The sequence below is a fragment of the Petaurus breviceps genome, unplaced genomic scaffold, assembly GCF_028583685.1.
Source record: "Petaurus breviceps papuanus isolate PSGF00001 unplaced genomic scaffold, PetGlider_PUasm1.0 207, whole genome shotgun sequence".
NCBI lineage: Eukaryota > Metazoa > Chordata > Mammalia > Diprotodontia > Petauridae > Petaurus > Petaurus breviceps.
In genome coordinates, this window is record NW_027185850.1 from 29,518,749 (window position 1) to 29,537,368 (window position 18,620).

The 18,620-nt window shown below is 49.6% G+C and overlaps 2 protein-coding genes across 2 annotated transcripts in view; both read right to left on the minus strand.

Annotated features, from left to right (window-relative positions):
- LOC138165029 (nuclear autoantigenic sperm protein-like) overlaps nt 1-18,620 on the minus strand; it is a 570,370-nt gene that overhangs the window by 224,661 nt on the left and 327,089 nt on the right. The window lies entirely within an intron of this gene.
- LOC138165022 (microtubule-associated serine/threonine-protein kinase 2-like) overlaps nt 1-18,620 on the minus strand; it is a 201,101-nt gene that overhangs the window by 127,231 nt on the left and 55,250 nt on the right. Inside the window, exons 2-3 of the mRNA XM_069093081.1 lie at nt 17,333-17,492; nt 15,357-15,499 (exon numbers count right to left, since the gene is read on the minus strand). Coding sequence (XP_068949182.1) covers nt 15,357-15,499; nt 17,333-17,492 — 303 coding nt within the window. The remainder of the gene's footprint in view (nt 1-15,356; nt 15,500-17,332; nt 17,493-18,620) is intronic.

The following is an 18,620-nucleotide window of genomic DNA, read 5'->3' on the forward strand; positions in this document are numbered from 1 at the left end:
GCAGGAGGGGAAATGGACTCTGCCTCTCCTGTTAGCCTTGGCCATTCTGTAAAATGACCCAGTGACCTGTGTCATAAGAACGTGTGCTGCTCTGTCTGGCTTCCATGCTGAAAACAGCCTGAGAACAGGTGCCCCCCCCCCCCCCCCAGGAAAGCACGGGGGCTGTGGAGGACACTGTGACACCAGATCGGCCTCTGTCTGATGTGTTTTGCTATCCCAATTGCAACTCTGGCAAAAAGGTCCCCCACTGACCCAGATGGTCTCTTAGAAAGGGCCTTGTGCCCGGTGTACATAATCAATGCTGCTGAAATTCCTGGAATGAAGCAGACTTTGAGTCACATTCCAGGCCACAGCCCCCTCTGGACTCGTGGCCCTGGGAACTCCTACTCCTCAGAGAAGGTCAGTCATCTTGTCTTTCTGGGGCCATGAATGCTTCTGGGAAAAGGCAGAGGAGAACAAGCCTGCTGACATCCCACCCTCAGAGCACAGCTTGGAATGTGGCCAGACTGCCTCACCCACAGGGGACAGAGTGTGAGCCCTGTCACTGGGAGAAAGAGGACTTCCTGCCATGCCAAGGGGCATCAAAAGGATGGACAGGGAATTTGTAGACATCTCTGGTCCATCTGGAGATGGTTATGAGTAATCTGATCTGAGAAAACAGAGCATATTCACCCACGGGCCACAGACACTTAATACCAACATTCAAGGTCTCAGACCCCTCCAGAGCACCCAAAGACAGGGTGCTCTGATAGCAGGTAGAATGAGCCACTGGGAACACTCGTTTTCTCTCTCCCTTCTCTCTCACTTTCTGTTTCTCACTTTCCCTCTTTCTTTCTCATACTCTCATACTTTCTCTCTCCCTCCCTCTCTCTTCTGGGTAATCCCCCCCCGCCTCTCTCCCGCCCCCCCTCTCTCTCGCCTCCCCCCCCCACCCTCTTAGCACCTCCCCCATGCTCTGAGTTCTGTGTAAGAAGCAGATGAATGATGCATGCTCCTGCTCTAGTAAAGGTCAGGTCTGGTCCCAAACACATATCTCTTTCACAGCACAATCAGGTGAACTGTACAGAAACATGAGCAAAGACTCAGGGCCAAGTGCATAACCCACAAAGACTCCAGGTTCATCCTCCCCACAGCAACTCGAAGGATGCATTCTGCCTGGGAACCCTCATTGCCAGGATCAGGGACTGGAGATCCAGAGCTGGAAGGGCCCTCCCATGCCAGAGTCCAGGCCTGAGGCCCTGGGAGGTCACACAGCTACTGAGAAGCAGAGCCAGGATCCAAACCTGCTGCTACCTTCATTGTACTGCATTTCTCCTGGGTAATGAGAGGCTGGGTGGGGGAATTTTAAATCCCACATGTGGGTGCTACTATCCAGACACTACAATAGTCTATCTGACACAGAAGAGATGGCTTCATTTGGTTGGCACAAGGACAAGAACAGGGCAAAAGGGGAAGAGGGGCATGGCCCACTGGGCCATTCCACAGAGGCTGAGAAACCAAGGCGGCTTAAAGGAAGCCCACTTGGGAGTGAGGGGTAGAGCCTCTCACCCCATCACATGGCTGGTCCTGGAAGGATTAAGTGGATGACCCAAATATGTAAACAAATAAAGGAAATGCCAAACTGATGATTTCATTGACATAACCAGATTGGGGTGAAAGAAAAGGGCTGCTTCGAAATTAAAAAGAGCTAAATAAACAGTGGGCTCCTGGCAGGGAGGCCTGGAAGGGCAGATGCCAGCCTCTGAGCCCTAGGCCAGACGGGAGCATCCCAGGGATTCTGAAAAGCTGGGGCCAGGGAGGCACAAGCTGAGGCCAAACGTGAAAGGAGCAGGGCCCAGAAAGGCTGAACAAGGATGCCAGCTGGCCACTCTGGGCAGAATGGCAGTTCTCTGCTGCTGTTCCATCCCCCAATTTGAAGCATATCCCCATGCCCATCTTTTTACCTTTTCCATAAGACCTGCTGGAGAGCTTTCTCAAATGCTCTACTGAAGCCCAGATGACCTATCATGATGGTAACTGTTCTTACAAAGGAAAGGAAAGTCTGTATGGCAGGACCTGTCAGGGTCAGGGGTCAAGCCCGCTTTGGGGCACATACACAGAGAGCGCCCTCAAAGCAAACTGACCTCAGGGAACTAAGAAGAGAGAAAAGAGAATGAAAAATCCCTGGGTGCATTGGGGCTGGGGAAGTCTGGGATACCACGTACATCACCAGCCCAAGTTACAGAGCTAGCTGTTTGGGCCAAGATGTTCTCCTTTCTTACATGGAAGGGTTTAATGGGTGTGGGGCAGTGATGACTTAATATTCACAAATGCCTTCAATGGAAAAATGTAAGGCATCCAGAAAGGTGGGTTTTTTTCCAAAATAGGTAAAAGAAGTGAAAAGGTAAAAATATGCCTGGCTTTGGGGGGTAAAAAAAATGTGATCTTGGGGTTCATTAAGAGGGCAGAGGGAGGCAACGAGCCTGCTTTTCCCTGCCCTGCTCATCACCCATCCAGAGTTCGGGCTCACTTTTTGGTGCCACAGTTTAGAAAGGATACAGATACATCTGGAGGAGAGTGACAAGGAATGGTAAGGGGACTGAAAATCACACAGAAGCACAGAATCAAGGTCAAGCCAACAAACACTGATTAGACACCAACTATGTGCCAAGCACTGTGTTAATTGCTGGGGATACAAAGAAAGGAAGAAACAATTCCTGGGCCCAAGAAGCTCACACCATACTAGGAGCAGACAGCAACATGCCAAGGGACAGCCAGAGGCCAGTGTCACTAGGGAGGGGGGGTCCCACAAGGTACACAAAGACCAGAAATGTTGGAAAGGAACAAGTCTCTGAAGGAGTTTAAAAGCCACAGTGGATTTCCTATTTGATCCTGGAAGGAAGAACAACTCACTCCAGTTGAATGAGCAGCGGGGGAGGCAGGTATGGTCAGATGGCATCTTTAAGAAGATCACTCTTGAAGCTGAGTGAAGGATGGAAGGGAGTGGAGGCAGGTGGACCCACCAGCAGGATGTTGCAATAATCCAGGCATGAGGTGATTAGGACCCGCACCAGGGGGACGACAACAGCAGAGGAGAGAAGGAGGTGTGTACGAGGGACAGTTCCACGGAAGAACAGAGAACTTGGTGACAGTCACAAGAGCAAGGAATCGAGGCTGGCACCCAGGACGCAAGCCTGTGGAGTGTCCTCAACAAGAACAGACAAGTTAGGAAGAGGAGGGGGTTTGAGGAAGGAGGGAAGATAATGAACTCTGTTTTGGACACAATGAGTTTAAGATGTTCTGCCCAATAGGCAGAATGTATCACAAACATAAAACTGGAGGTCAAGAGGGAGGTTGGGGCTGGATAAATAGATCTAAGAATTATCAACATGGAAATGATCACTGAATCCATGGGAGCTGATGAGATCCCCAGGGGGAAATACTATAGACATGTGCAGAAAGCCAACTGTGCACGCTTGGAAGATGGGACACAGCTAAACATGTTCTCTCCCCTGCATCTCAGTAAGATAAATGGAGCAAGAAATGGCTGCCAGAGACCAGCTCCACAACCCCCATTTCTAAGTGCTGGGAGGTTGGGGAAACAGGGAAAGTAGAAGAGTTTCCCAAATGGGGCCACTGAGGCCCTGAGGACCAAACCACTTAGGTCTAGCCAGCAGACAACTCCAGTTTCCTAAGGCTCACTGAGCACTGTTCAATGACAGTGAAATATCTGTCTCAAAGTTTCTTTAAAAAGCACACAAACACTACTTGACGTTAAAGCTCAGAAATGCCATCTGGCCTCCAGTTCTGGGCAGAGAAAGGTACTCAGGGAAGACTTGGTCCCTCTCCACTGACCTAGAGACAGGGAAGGTTAAGGGCTGAGCCACATACACTCTCATCTCTCCAACCAGTCACTGAGTCCTAACATCCAGAAGAAAGACCACATAGGCCCTCTAGGACAAGTTCAGTCCTCGAAGAGCAGAGTCAAGATGGCAGAGTAAGGACTTAGCAACTTTGATACAGCTCCCTGAGAACCTCTTCCTCAAAGACCTAAAATAATGCACTAAAGCCAAAACTGAGCAGAAAGACAAGAAAAAAAAATAACTGAGTCATTCTTCCAGCCCAGCAGAGCTTAGGGATACAGACAGAGAGGTCTGCAGATACTGGGACAGGGGACGGCCAGGAGTTCAGTATAGTGGCACAGGGTGGTGGCAGCAGTAGCATCAGGGAGCAGCTCAGTGCTCTGGGACAGTGGGGAGGACTGAAAACCTGGCAAAATGAGAAACCAAAAGACCCCTATACTGGCACTGGGTGTAGGGTCAGGTGTCATCTGGTAGCTCTGTCACCAGTTAGCCGGTTCTGGGTCACAGTGCCAGGGCAGAGAGGAGCAATCCTGATGACAAGCAGGGGTTCTACCTGTATAAAGACTAGAGCACAGACCAGGAGGGCAATAAAGAGACCCCTCCCCAGAACACACCATAAGACCCAAAAACTCAAAGGACCCTAGACCAAGCACTGAAAGCAGCAGAACATAAAAGACAAAAGCTCAAACCAGACATCCCCACTCCCAGAAGCAAGCAGAGCCCAAGACTAACATGAGCAGCAAACAAAGAAAACAACAACAGATAACTCCCTAACTGCTAGCCGTGGCCTTCTGGTTGGTCTCCCTGCCTAGAGGGTTCCCCCCTGCAGGTCATCTTCTGGTCAGATGCCCAAGAGATCTTCCCAAAGAGCCCCCGACCTCCAATCCCCTCAATAAAATCTGGTGGCTCCCTAACACTTCCAGTCCCAAACAGAAGATCCTCCATTGGGCTTTCAGAGTCTTCCCGCTGTCTTTTGGGTCTCCTGATGTGTGACTGCCCCTCATGACTCCTGGGCAGTGTGGCCTCTGCCCCTCCTCCGAGCAGCCAACCCACCTCCTGGCCGTACCCCCTGCCCCTCACCCAAGCAGCCAGCCTCCCTCCTGGCTGTGCCCCTGTAATGGAAATGCAAATTTAAAGATCTTCCCTGCCCCTAGGCTAACATGCACCTGGAGCCTGGGGTAGGAGGCTTGTTTTTCAGTAGATACTTTTTGATTGGCCAGTGGGTCAATAAGGTTGTTACATTCTCTGAGCCAGGAGAAGGCTATATAAGCCCTGATGTGAGGCTTTGTTTTGGGGGCTCACTTTGAGAAGTGTTCTGTGATTTGATCTGTATTCTGGGAAGCCGTTGTCCGGGGCTCCCCCCCTGCTTTGAAAAACCCAGATGTTGATTGGGTATGGATGTAATGGCTGGACAGTTTGGAAAGCTGTCTACTTGATCTGGTTTTGTCTTGATAATTCTGCCTGTATACTTTGAAGTTCGGGGTGCTGACCTTTTCCCCTGAACAAGGTAAACGATATATGTCTGACTGATTAAAGTAAGCTTGTTAACCCATTTTGAGTTGCTTTCCTTTATCAAACCAGATCCAAGAACCTGTGGTGGGAGCAACCCTGAGGACGCTACAGCCCCCTGGCCCCCTCCTGGCCATGCCCCCTGCCCCTCCTCCGAGCAGCCAGCCCACCTCCTGGCCATGCCCCCTGCCCCTCATCTGAGCAGCCAGCCCGGCTCCTGGCCATACCCCCTGCCCCTCCTCCCTGCCCCCTAGCTTCCCTCAAGCCTCAGCCCCAATCCCACCTTCCCCAGAGGCCCTGCTCTCAGCCAGCGGCCAGGGCCTCCCCTTCCAACTATTTTACTTTTACCTGATATAGACAGTTATTTATATGTTCTCTACCCCAAAAAACACAGGATCCTCATGGCCCCAGATAGTGTTTTTGCCTTTCTTTGTATTACCAAAAGTTTGCATAATGCCTGGCACACAGTAAGTGCTTAATCAATGTTTGTTTACTGACTGCTGGGAATACAAATACTAAAAACAAAGGGAATCCCCACTTCCAAGAAGCTGACACCCTAATGGGGGGAGGGGAGACAAAGGGAAGCTGTGACCAGGGGAATGACAGGCAGGGATGATGAGGAAAATAAAGATCAACAGACTGGCACACGTCCTTTTTCAGTAACAGTCATGTGTATTTTATTGCTGTGCCCAGAGCCAGACACAAGAGGGGACAGAGAAAAACAGAGAATACAGTGACTGAACACCAGCAGTCAGAACAGATGGAGGTGGAGGCCAGGGTGCAGAAGCATGCTCTCAAGGTGGGAGAGTGGAGAGAATCTGTTAAGCCCCTACTATGAGCCAGATACTGGGCTTGGACTTGGGATACAAAAAGGAAAGAAAACTAGCATCTGCCCTTCAGAATTTTATACTGCATTAGATAAAAATTACAGGTACACACAAAAAAAACTATATGCAAAAACTATATATGCAAAAGTATATAGTACAAAGTAATCTCTTTCTGAGGGCACAAGCAATTGTAGTGATGAAGATAGGTTTCTTATAAATAAACAAATGGGTGAATGGATAGACAGACAGATGGATAGACAGATAAACAGAAGCTGGAAAGAGGGAGGGGGATTTCTATGGGCAGCAGCAAAGTGCTAAGAGGAGCAGGAAGAGCACCCAGGGATAGCAACCATCAAGGTTGTGGTGGGGGAAATGTGAAAATGAGGGTGATGGTCAGGATACAGGCTTCACAGTGAGGAGATGGTGAGGAAGATTAAAAGATGAGTCTCACACCCTTTGAAGGAGGCTGGGGATTCTAGGAGATAGAAATGAGGAGGAAAACCATTCCAACCACAGTACTATTTGCATTTGGTCCTGGAGAAAATTAAGGGAAATTATGTCCAATTACATGTCAATAAAACTGAAAGCTTTAGTAAAATGGATGAATATTCTCAAAATTACAAAATGCCCAGATTAACAAAATAGAAAATGGAGAATCCAAATCACTCAATCTCAGAAGGGGGAACGAACAAGTCACAAAGGAAAAAAAACACTAGGGTCTGGACAGATTTACAAGTGAATTCTATCAAATATTTAAAAATAACTCCTATTATGTGTGAACTATCTGTAAAAATACAGAAAGGGGGGACGGCCAGGTAGCACAGCAAGTTAGAGCACCAGCTCCAGTGTCGGGATGACCTGGATCAAATCTGGGCTCAGACACTCAGCACCACTCCCAGAAATAACTGGCCGGGTAACCTTGAGCAAGTTACTTAACCCTGATTGCTTAGGGGCGGCCAGGTGGCTCAGCGAGTAAGAGCACCAGCCCCAGAGTCCGGATGACCTGGATCAAATCTGGGCTCAGATACTTAGCACCACACCCAGAAATAACTGGCCGTGTAACCTTGAGCAAGTTACTTAACCCTGATTGCTTAAAAAAAAAATACAGAAAGGAAACTACTAAACTTCTACATGACAAGTATAATTACATTACCCAAGCTAGAGAGAGATAAAGCTGAGAAAGAAAACCACAGAAACAATCATAAAAGATACTTTAGATAATCTTGATCAATTACATAAAATTCTAAAGCTTTTTATATAAGTAAAACCAATGCACATTTTCATTCAACAAGCATCTGTTAAAACATTTACAATATGCTCAGCATTGAGCAGGAATAATCATCAAAGAACATATATGTATGGGCTAGGAGCTGGAGGAGACCTTCACACTAATACCACAGATAAAACTCTTCATGCCCAAGTGAAATGAGAACCAAAACAACATATACAATAATAATAACTAGAAAGGAAAACAACTTTGAAAGAATAAGAATTCTGGTTAATACTATGACCAAACACAGGTCTCTTTCTCTCCTCTCACACCACTTGAGTTCAGGTCATCACCACCTATCATCTAGACCAGTGCAATAACCCTCTGTTGTTGTTGTTACTGCAAAAGCTTTCTCCCTACTTGAGTCTCCAATTTAGTTTGCTCTCTCTCTAATCCATCCTTCACATGCCTGCCACATCGGTACAGCTAAATACCACATCATTTCTGGGCCCAAGAACAGAGGCAACAGGTGGGGAGGTGGTAAGAACGCTGAACTTGGTTGTCAGGAAGACCTCCGTTCCGATCCTGCTTCTGACACTACCTATGAGACCCAGAGGAAGTCACAACTTCTCTATGCCTCAGTTTCCTTAACTGTAAAATGGGGTAATTAACAGCACCTACTTCCCAAGGTGGTTGTGAGAATGAAACGAGGCAAGGTTTCTAAGTGATACATAAAAAGTGCTCTTAAGACACTTCATTTATTCCTTCTTGCCTCTAGGTAAAAAAAAAATTAATAAATTCACAAAGAGACATTCCCCAATTGATAAATGGTCAAAGGATGTTAACAGGCTGTTTTCAAAGGAAGAAATCCAAGTTATGAATAGCTATGTGAAAAAAATTATCTAAATAAGTAATAATCAGAGAAATGCAAGTTAAAAGAAGTCTGTAGCACCGCCTCCTAACTTTCAGAACGGTCAAGTTGACAAAAAAGAAAATGACAAACATTAGAAGGGCTGTGGCAAAGCAAGAACACAAGCGCTGTTGCCAGAGGTTCTGCCTGGCCACAATGGGGAGCAATCTGGCACCATGCACCCAAAGCTATTCAGCTGCACAAAACCTCTGACCCCCAAATAAGGATGATGGCAGCTCTTTCACAGGGTCAAATACTGGAAACTGAGGAGGCGCCTGCTGATTGAAGAGTGGTTGAACAAGCACATGGATGTAATAGAATATTGCTGTGCTGCAAGAGATTAAGAGGATGGTTTCAGAGAAACCTCGAAAGACTTGTAGAGCTGACACAGCGACGTGAGTAAAGCCAGGAGAACAAACGCCAGCAGTCCTGCAGAGACAGAAACCTCAGGAAAAAACTGCAGCCAATCCAACAACCAGCGACAGGCCCAGAAGGCTCACAGCGAGGCGAGCTTCCCACCTGCCGACAGAAAGGCAAGAGACGCAGAGCACAAACTGAGCTGCGGCCAATGTGGGAGTCTGGTTAGCTCAGCTATACAGGTCAGACTTCATTTTTCTTGCTTTCTTGGCGAAGATGCTTTATAAATGTTTGCTAATCAATGTTAACTGTGTTGAGAGGCTGACCTTTTGTCCTGGAGGCAACAGGGATCCACTGTAGGTTCTTGAGGAGAGTAACAGGGTCCAACTTTTACAGTAAAGGGGAAGGTTAGCTAGCTGCCACACTTTTCAGTTGAACAAAGAGTAGAAGCTCCTTGAGGGCAAAAGTTCTTTTTATTGTGTATCCCCAGGACTAAGCAGAATGGGGCTTGGGCTGGACTGAGACAGTCACGGCGAGTGCCATGAATGACAGGGTTCTCACCATTCATATTGAGGGCCGCTCAGGATGTCCCACAGTCCATCTCTGTGGGCCTGGTATGGAGCCCAGACCCTGGGGTAGAGGGGGCAGGCACCTCAGAAATGCTGGGTAAACTGGGTTCAGTTACATTCTAGGAACCGTTCCTTCAGGGGCCAGCAGAAAACAAGCCACCAGGTTTGGAGTCAAGTCTGGCAGGAGGCACAAGCTCTGCACCTCCCTAACCTGCCATTACCTGAAGACCAAATATGATGCTGCTCACTTAGAGAAATCCAGGGACGATCCCCCGGCATCCATCACTGTTGCCTAAGCACTTTGCTATAAACCAGCTAAAAGAGCAACTATTAAGCACCTATTGTACCACAGGAAAAAGACAAAGGCTATGCTACCAAGAGCTCTGTGGAATTCGGCAGAACGGGATATTTGCAGGCCAGCCCCCAGTTGTCTGGACATCCACTCCCTCTTCCCCATTACAGATCAAGCCTTGTTCCTGCTCCTACTCCTCTCCCTCCGGCACATGCCGCCAGGTCAGTCTCCCAAACACAGAGCTCGGGCTCTATGCTGAAGCACCATGACTCCCAAAGAAAGGGTTTTGGGGTCAAGCCATCTGGACACCAACAGAGCAGAGTAGACTCAAGTGGACCATGAGAACTGCCTTCAAGTATGGGAAAGGTTGTCCTATTTGACAAGCATCAGTCTTGTTCTTTGTGGCCCCAAGGGGCAGAACCAAGAGCCAGGGGGCAAAGGGGCAAAGAGGCAGAAGCTTCCTAACCATGAGAATTGCCCCAGAGGAAAAGGGCTGCCTGAGGAAGGAGCTGGTTGCCTCTCCATGGAAATCCGTGAGCTAAGAGATTCTTGGTCACATAAGGGTTGGACAGGGTGACCTCCTTCTGACTCCTGGATTCTGTGATTCAGTAGCATTCTGCTCCTTCCATGAAGCCTTCCAGGATGCCAAATGGATGTGATCTCCGTACATGGAATTGAGTTTGTCCCTATATACACCAATAGTATCTAGCTTCAAGGACACGGATCTGCACACCTTTCATGACCTCCCTGCCCACAGCCCAATGATCTTGGGACCAGAGGAGCTGGAAAGCAGCCCTCCCCCACAGCTGCTCCTTCCTCCCAGAGAGGTTTGAGGAGTGGACGCCTGCCCCCCTTACTCAATGCAGCCTGACATCACCCTAGCTTTTTTCTGCCATCCCCTGCCAAAGGATTCACACTGAACTTGCAACAACACTAAAACCCTGAGTTTTCAGACAAAACAAAGTCGAGCCTCACCTCCTCCATCTTGGATCTAATAAGTGATCTTCTGAACCCCAATACATTTTTTATTATTAAATTTCAACCTGATTTAAAATCTCATTGTCAAGTGTCTCCTGCATCCTGATTCTGTCCTCCAATGTGTTAGCTATCCTACCCTCCTAGGGGTAGAACTGAATGAGGCCCCACCTCTGCCTTCAGTTAAACTATGGATAAAACGTGAAACCCCACCAACCAAAGCATGGATCCTGGGACTCTTCCCTGGAGATCTCCTTCAGATATTAAATCATTAAGGACCGCTCTCAGCATCTGCTCATTCAACAGCTTCTGGACTCATACAAAAATATCATCGTCTAGAACAGAGGCGTCAAACAGGTCACTGGGAAATAAACACAAAGACAGTACAACGTAGCGCTAATTTGTGGTTTTCTAAGCCCATCTTGTCGCCAGCAGCGAGCCATTTCTATTTCAGTTTCATACCACAGGTCTAAAATAAATCTCCCCATCTTGTCCACAAGAAGAGTAGGAGAGACTATGCCAAAAGCATGCCCCTGCCCTCTCTGATCTACCAATACAGGAACTTGTCAAAGAAAGAATGAGGTCAGTCTCCCAGAACCTGGTCTTGCCATGGCTGGCTCTTTGAATCCTTTTCTACACTAAATGCTTCCTGTGTGTCAGGGGACATAAAGGTAAAAATAAAAACAAAACAACAAACAGAAACCCTCAAAGAGCTCACACACTAATCAGCAAAGGTGCTGGTCCTCCCTGAACAATTCCATCTACCCATAAGTAAATACATACAAAATAAATACAATGTAAATAGGAAATCTCAGAGGGAAGGGACTAGAAGTTGGGTATGGGAGGCTGGGCAAGGAGACCTGCAGCATGTGGGATAGGAGCTGAGTCTCGAAGAAAACCAGGGAAACCAAGAGATGAAGACAAGGAGGAAGAACATTCCAGGCAAAGGAGACAGTCAGTGCAAAGGCAAGGAGGTGGGAGATTAGGAGATAGAGCACTGTGTTCAAAGACAAGTAAGAAGAACTAGATAGGGCAGCGTGTGAGGAGTTAAGTATGAAAAGAGGGTTAGTGGTAGCAAAGAACTGAGATAACACATAGGTCACACGACTAAATAACTGGGAGGATGGTGGTGCCTTTAATAATCCAGGAAGAGAGAGGGCAGGAAGAGGGCAAGGTTGGATGGGAAGAAGAATGGCTTCGAGATCCCTGTGAGACATCTAGTGCAGGATGTCCAAATGCCAGTTGGTAACAAGGGACTGGAGCTCAGCAGAGCAGTTAGGGCTGGATGTCAAGGTGAGCAATCATCAAATATGAGGTGATAACTGTACCCATGGGAGCCCTGAGATCCCTGAGTGTGATAGTAGAGAGGAGAGAAGGGGCCCAAGACAGAGCCCTGGGAGCACCTTCTGGTACATGTGTGACTGGAGGAGGGGTCTTCAGACAGACACAGAGGCTTGCAAAGCGCTTCCTAGGCGTTGTCTCCTCCTTCTCCTCCGGCCCTCCTCCTGGCTCCTCCAGCAAACTCAGCATCAGCCTGGACCTTCCTGCCCCATCTCGCCCTCTGCCCTCTAACTGGAGGGTGGAGCTATGAATGGCTCCAACACCATTTAAGAGGAAGGCAGGAAACAGGAGAGCCATGCCCTCACTTCCCACCACTGCCCTCCTTTGGGCCTTTTTGGCTTCTCCACCCGCTGGGCGCCTCCCACCTCACCTCTCACCCCTCTGGTTTTCCAGCTTTCCTTCTGTGTGCTGCCTTCACCCCCTCAAGGGGAGGGCCTGTCTTTTTCTTCTCTCCTATCTTCAGCAGCTCAGCACAGTGCCCGGTACAGAGCAGGCTTTTAAGAATGTTTTGGGTTTTTTTTTTTTGGGGGGGGGGGTTGTTTTTTTGTTTTTTGGGGGGAGTGTAATTGGGTTTAGGTAACTTGCCCAAGATCACACAGCTAGGTTTTTTGTTTTTTGTGTGTGTTAAATGTCTGAGGCCGGATCCGAACTCAGTTCCTCCTGACTCCAGGACCAGCACTCTACTCACTGTGCCACCTAACCGCCCCAAGAATGTTTACTGAACTCGTCTTGATCGATCTTCACAACCATACTGAGAGGCAGGTGCTGTTATTATCCTCATTTTATAGATGAGAAAAGTGAGCCTGCGAAAGGGTCCTACACCTAGTAAGTGGCAGAAGCAGAATTTGGGTCTTCCTGACTCCAAGTTCAACAAGAACCAGGGGAGAGAAGGGTCCTAAAAGCCTCGAGGATAATAAGAAGTGGAAGGGACAAGCAAGTGTTCAGCAGGATGCTGGGAATGTTGAGAACACCAAGAACTAGAGCTGAGGGGAGACAGGGAACAGGGCTCAGAGATTAGCAGCTGGAGGCTTACAATCGCTGCAGTGGGGAGGGTGTGGTGGGCAGAAGCCGCCAGCCCCTGACAAGTGAGCCCAGCTGAGCATTAGCAGATGAGGAGAGGCCCACTGAGGAAGGTCATGACCACACTGTTTAACGTGTCTCCCTGACATCCAGTTTCATAACAAATAGGAATCTGTTTTCTGGGAGGGCCCCCTCACCATGGGGCAGAGAAGCTCTGGGAGCCTGGTCAGAGGCAGTGGGGCTGGGCCTGAGCTGGAGAAGGCCCTGGGGACAGGGGAGGGCTCATCCATAGCTGCTCATCAACATGCTACCCCTGGAGAAGGCCTTCAGGACCATCCTATTAATAGCAAATTCAAAGACTCAGCCAAGAATTGAAAACAAGGTCAGCAGGCTGAAATGTAAAGTCTTTGCTCCTGTCCCATCTTCTGATGATCCTCCCAGGTGTCCTGGAGGGCAGTGGCTCCACAAGGCCATCCACCAATTCTTTCAGGCCCTGAGCACCTCCAGGACCCCTCCTGTCACAGAACTGAGGAATGCTGCTACCATCTGAATCCTGGTCCTTCCTGATTCTATGGCCCCCTCTCTGTCCACAACGAGGCATGAGACACTCTTAAACTCATCCTGCTCCCTTCCCTGTTTCTATCTTTGTCCATGTCTATACCACAAGGTCAGGAGCCAGGAGATGCATCTGGGGGACACAGAAATTCACACACTCCAAGAAGGGCTGCCCCAGGGAAGGGACACCTCCCGTCTAGTGAAGTAACAGAGGAACCACCTCTGGAGGTCCTCCACCCTCCCAGGGACAGCCTTCACTCCATATCCCTTGTGGAACATAGATGCAGCCAACCTGGAAACCCTGAGAAAGTTATCCTGGAAAAAGGCTAAGAACCCCAGCAACACAGCCACAAACCAACAGCCCAAGAACTCAGCAATGCCTCAAGAAAGTTCATGTTCAATCCCTCCTCCCCACCCACCCCGCCCTGCCCTCCTGCACCTGGCTACTGGCTGATGCCCCTCCTCCAAATCCCGGCCCAGGGGCTCTTCCAGAAGCAGAGATCTGTGGGAGGAATCCCTCTGCAGTGTGAGCTGAGTGCCTTCCCCTCTCCTCTGCCTGGCTCTGGTGTGTACAAGTCACCTACACGCTGCCTTTGTCGTGTGAGTCCCTGAGGGTGGCTCAGCAGAGGGCCTGGCAGAGCAGGTGCTCACTGCACCAAGTCTGCTGCCTGAGCAGCTGACTACAGGGCGGGAACAGCCCTGATTCGCCTTCCTTCCTCTGAAGCTTTCTCCCCTCCCCCAGTGCAAGGGCTTTCACACCTGATATCTGATTTTCCTAAAAACAGATAAATCTCTGACATCTGGAACTAAGGAGACGTGCTCTTACAAAGATGAAGCTTTTTCCTTTTTAAAGCTTTTAAGATGCAATGGCATGTCATTGTAAAGCTACATTAAAACCCCAATGAAGAAGAAGGAGGGCTCCCCACGTCCAGCCTGTCCAGGGAAAACCACAAGGCATCCTTCAAAGAGCCCTGGAGGCAGCTAGGTGGCAATGAATAGAGCTCTGGTCCTGGAGTTAGAAGGAACTGAGTTCAAATCCAGCCTCAGACATTTAATACACACACACAAACCTAGCCCAACCCCAATTGCCCTACCTTCCCCCCTCCAAAGAAAAAGTCAAAAAAAAAGAGCCCTCCCTGGGATAGGTGACTCAGGTTATCCAAAGTCTTGCTGACAGGATTTTTACACCAGCATCCTCCTCCTGAAGTGAGTGTGGCCACCCACAGCCTCAGAGTCCAGAGCCCAGTCTGATCTGCAGAGGCCACAGTGGTTCAGGAACCAGGGCATTCATTCATGAATCCACAGTGCACCAGGACTGGCAGACAGAGCAGGCCAGAGAGGACAGACACATGCCTTCATGCAGCCTGGCGATGAGCAAGGCATGTGATTACCCAGGGAGGCTGAGAAGCCTCTTTGGCAAGTCAGAGGAGCCCAGAGGTTGTCCTGGGCCCTAAGTACTGAGTCAAAGATAGAGGGTGTGGAGAAATTACAGCTAATCACTAGCATTTAGAGAGAGATTTAAGGTTTGCAAACACTTTCCAAATATCTCATTCTGTCCCCAAAAGCCTGGAGGTAAGTGCTTTTTAAAAAGGAGCAGAGCCTGGGCATGACAGGACTCTGCAATACTGCCCAGTGTTAGTTTGTGAGGCCAGAAGAAAAGCAAGAGAAGAGGATACGGCTCCCTCCCACTCCACCCTACCACAAGGTGCTGCCTCCTGGGCCAGAGGGCTGGCCTCTGCTGCTCTCCTGCCACAAGCAGGAGCCCAAGGTAGAGTCAAGGGCACAGGTCTTTCTCAACGAGCTGTCACCTCAGTGCCCATCTCTGGGCCCCTCACCCCTGGCCAACCACATGCAGAGGCTGGGCTGCCTGGCTCCCTGTGCCCCCCACTGCCACGCCACAGAGAAGCACAAAGTCCTAAGGCAACAATGGAGAACTCAGGCACACTCACCAGGCCGGCCGTCAGTGATGGGGCCGACTGCCCCAGAGACTGGTTTCGCATGCGGACCAGGTTGGAGGCTTCCCCTGAGCATTGCCAGGCTGGCGGTCCCATGCTACTCTGCCCTCCACTGGACAATGGCAACAGCTGCTTGCCTGCAAGGGGGAGAATCATTACAGCCTTGTAAAGGCATCTTGGGGGGCAGGAGAGGCATGTCCTCAAAGGGCCTATGAGCACCACATTCAAGAAAAGGGTCCAGAAAGAGGAATGTGGCTGGGACAGAGAGCTGGACACCTGTGGCCTCATAGAAGCCCAGAGAGAAGGGCTCAGCGAACTTCCCACCATCTGAGTTTAGTCTGGATGGGATTGTCCTGAGCTCAGGCCAACCAACGCCTCTCCAGCCCCCAGGCACACCAACAGGCCCCAGCACGGCTCTGAGTGAGGCCTGGGCTGTCAGCAGGGGATGGACAGAGGGGCCTCTCTGGCCAGTCAGGAAACCTTGGAATGGTCTCCTGCTGGGAAGCCCTTTTCCCTTTTCCAAGAGAGTGCCTCATTTGGTCCACAAGTGTCTCTTATAATCTCACTTTGTGCCAGAAATCGTGCCAGTCACTGCGGGCACCACAAAGTTGCCCAGCCCCTCTCTGCCAGAGCCTCCCAGAAGCTTCTCTCTGACTCATCTGTCCAGCACTTACTCTGCATGATCTGACCACACCCACTGGCCATGGGGGCTGCCCCCTGCAGCAGGGGAGGGGTCACTCACTAAGGCAGTCCCTGAGCCTGGACCACAACCAATGTCATGCCATTTATGGCATTTCCTCATCTTTAAAACGGGGGTGCTTATACTGGCCCTGTCTGCTTCACAAGGCCATATGTAACCTCGCAGGGTTGGGCTGTGAGCCCACGGGGAGCTGCGGTTGCAATGACACAAACAAACATAGCACCAGCCTTGTTACCCTGGGTTTATCTTGGACAAACTCATTCTGTGCATGTATCTCCGTTGCCTAGAACAGTACCTAGCACACAGTGGCACTTAAATAATGCTTGTGGAATGATGTGTGTATATGCAGAGTCTTCCCCAACAAGAGAATGTAAGCTCCCCGAGTTCAGGGACTACCCGCTTTTTGTCTCTGAATCCCCAGTGCCCAGCACAGTGCCAGGATCATAATAGGCATGTAATGAATGCATGCTGACTGACAGTACCATCTGGAAACAACTCTGAAAACCAAGTGGCTGGCCCACAAGAGCACACCTTCCCTCCCTCCCCAAGCCCACCTGACAGGTAAAGAGAAGGGAGTGGTGGGCCCAAGGCCACAGACCCATCTGGGGGAACAGCTGGCATGCTGAGCCAGGTCCTCAGGCTCACCTGGCCAGAGAGCTCCCCCAGGGCTCCCTGCCCTCCCCAGGAGACCCTGTACTCAGCTGAGGTTCCTGACCTGGCCCAGGTACCAGGGGTCCTCAGTCTGCCCACCTGCAGCTGAGGCTAAAGAGAACTCTGAATTCAGAGACAGCCAGGTGGCAGAGAAGAGGGAGCCCTGGGCTTGGGGTCTGGCCTCACACAGAAGATTCGCTCTGCCTCAGTTTCCTTATCTGTAGAGTGGGATCAAGAGCACCCCTCTCCCTCATTTGTGAGGATCAAAGGAAAGGGTCCTTATAAAAGCACTTTGCAAACCCTGACATATTCTAGAAGCTCTCCCCAGCAGGCTTCTCTGCAGGAGCCCGTTGGCAGCTCCGCAGGAGTCTCTCCCTCTAAAATTTTCCAGTTCTGTTAGCTAACTGGTTCACACCTGGCAATTGAGATATCATCTCCCCACAGTAGGAGCTCCCTGGGAGTAGGGAGCTTTTTCCTTGTTTGGCCAATGTTCTTTAGCACAGATCCGCACATAGCAGGTGCTTAATAAAGGCTTGGTGACTGGTCAGTTGATTTCAGAATGACCCGTGGACTTCAGGGAAATGCATCAGGGGACTCTCGCCCCAGCCGCAGGACTCACCTGACAGAGACAGGGCCGTGGCCAGGCTCCCCCGGCCCCGGAGTCTGCCATCGTCCTGACTCAGCTGCCTATGAAGCTTGGCTTTTCCGCTTGAGGAGAACAGGTCAGGATTGCTGAGCTTCCGGAAGATCAAGGGGCTGGCTCCTCCAGATGTAACATCCTGTTGGAGAAACACCGGCACAGAGGTCTTATCACCATACTCTGCTGGGAAGAATGAGAGTACTACCGTCCTGCACCAGTATCAAAATGGACCATGCCCACATCCCAATGCCTGCCCTGAAGGAAGTTCCCTGAAGTCAGAAGTTGGCTCATTTTTGTCCCTGTATCATTCAAGTCAAGCACAGAACCACGCACGCATACAGTAGGTATTTAAGCAACATTTGCTGAATTGAACTAAACTGAACCAGACAGGTAACCTGCAGTGGGGCATGTGTTGCATTGGTTGGACCAGGACTCAGAGAGATCCAAGGAAGAACAATGGACACCTGTCCTTAATAACAAAGACTGGGGCCCAGGAAGGCAACTGGTCTCAGGATGTGGGCAGAAAACCCTCTTTGTTGATTGTTTTGGTCATTAAAATGAACAGCCCTGTCCCCCTGACAATCCTGTGATGCAATTAGTGCAAGTTCTGATGCTTCCATCCTGAAGAGGGGGAAACTAAGGCCTAGCAGCTACATGGCATGCTGAAGGATCCAGAGCTGGCAGGTTTTTACCCCAGGCCCTCACTGCAAGGCCACCATCTTCTCCCTAGTCCAACAGCTCCGGGCTCGTGAGGATGATGTTCTGTTCATTCATAGCCTCCTGGCTAGGCACCTTCCACATAGCTATGAAACCAGAGCTGCCAAGTAAAACCACTAATAAATAATGCCTCTTCCTCTGTCCATAGCTCAGAGCACTAAGAAAGTCCAACACTGGAAAAAAACTGTCAAAATCTCCCTTTGTGGCCCAGTAAAATGTAACACTTGAAAGTTAAATGTGCAGGGTGGCTAGGTGGAACAGTGAGTAAAAGCACTGGCCTGGGAGTCAGGAGGACCCAGATCAGTTCCACCTCAGATACTTAACACCCACACAAAATAACTGGCTGTGTAACCTCAGGCAAGTTACTTAACCTCAATTGCTTTAAAAAAAAAAAAAAAGAAAAGAAAAGAAAGTTAAATGTGCAAAAGTGTTTCTGGTCCAGTCCTGGGATCCAGGACCACCATCCAGTGAGCAGACCTCCCTGTAATGCTCTGCCAATCAAACTACCAAAGAGATCCTTTAGAGAACTAGATGAAATAATAACAATATT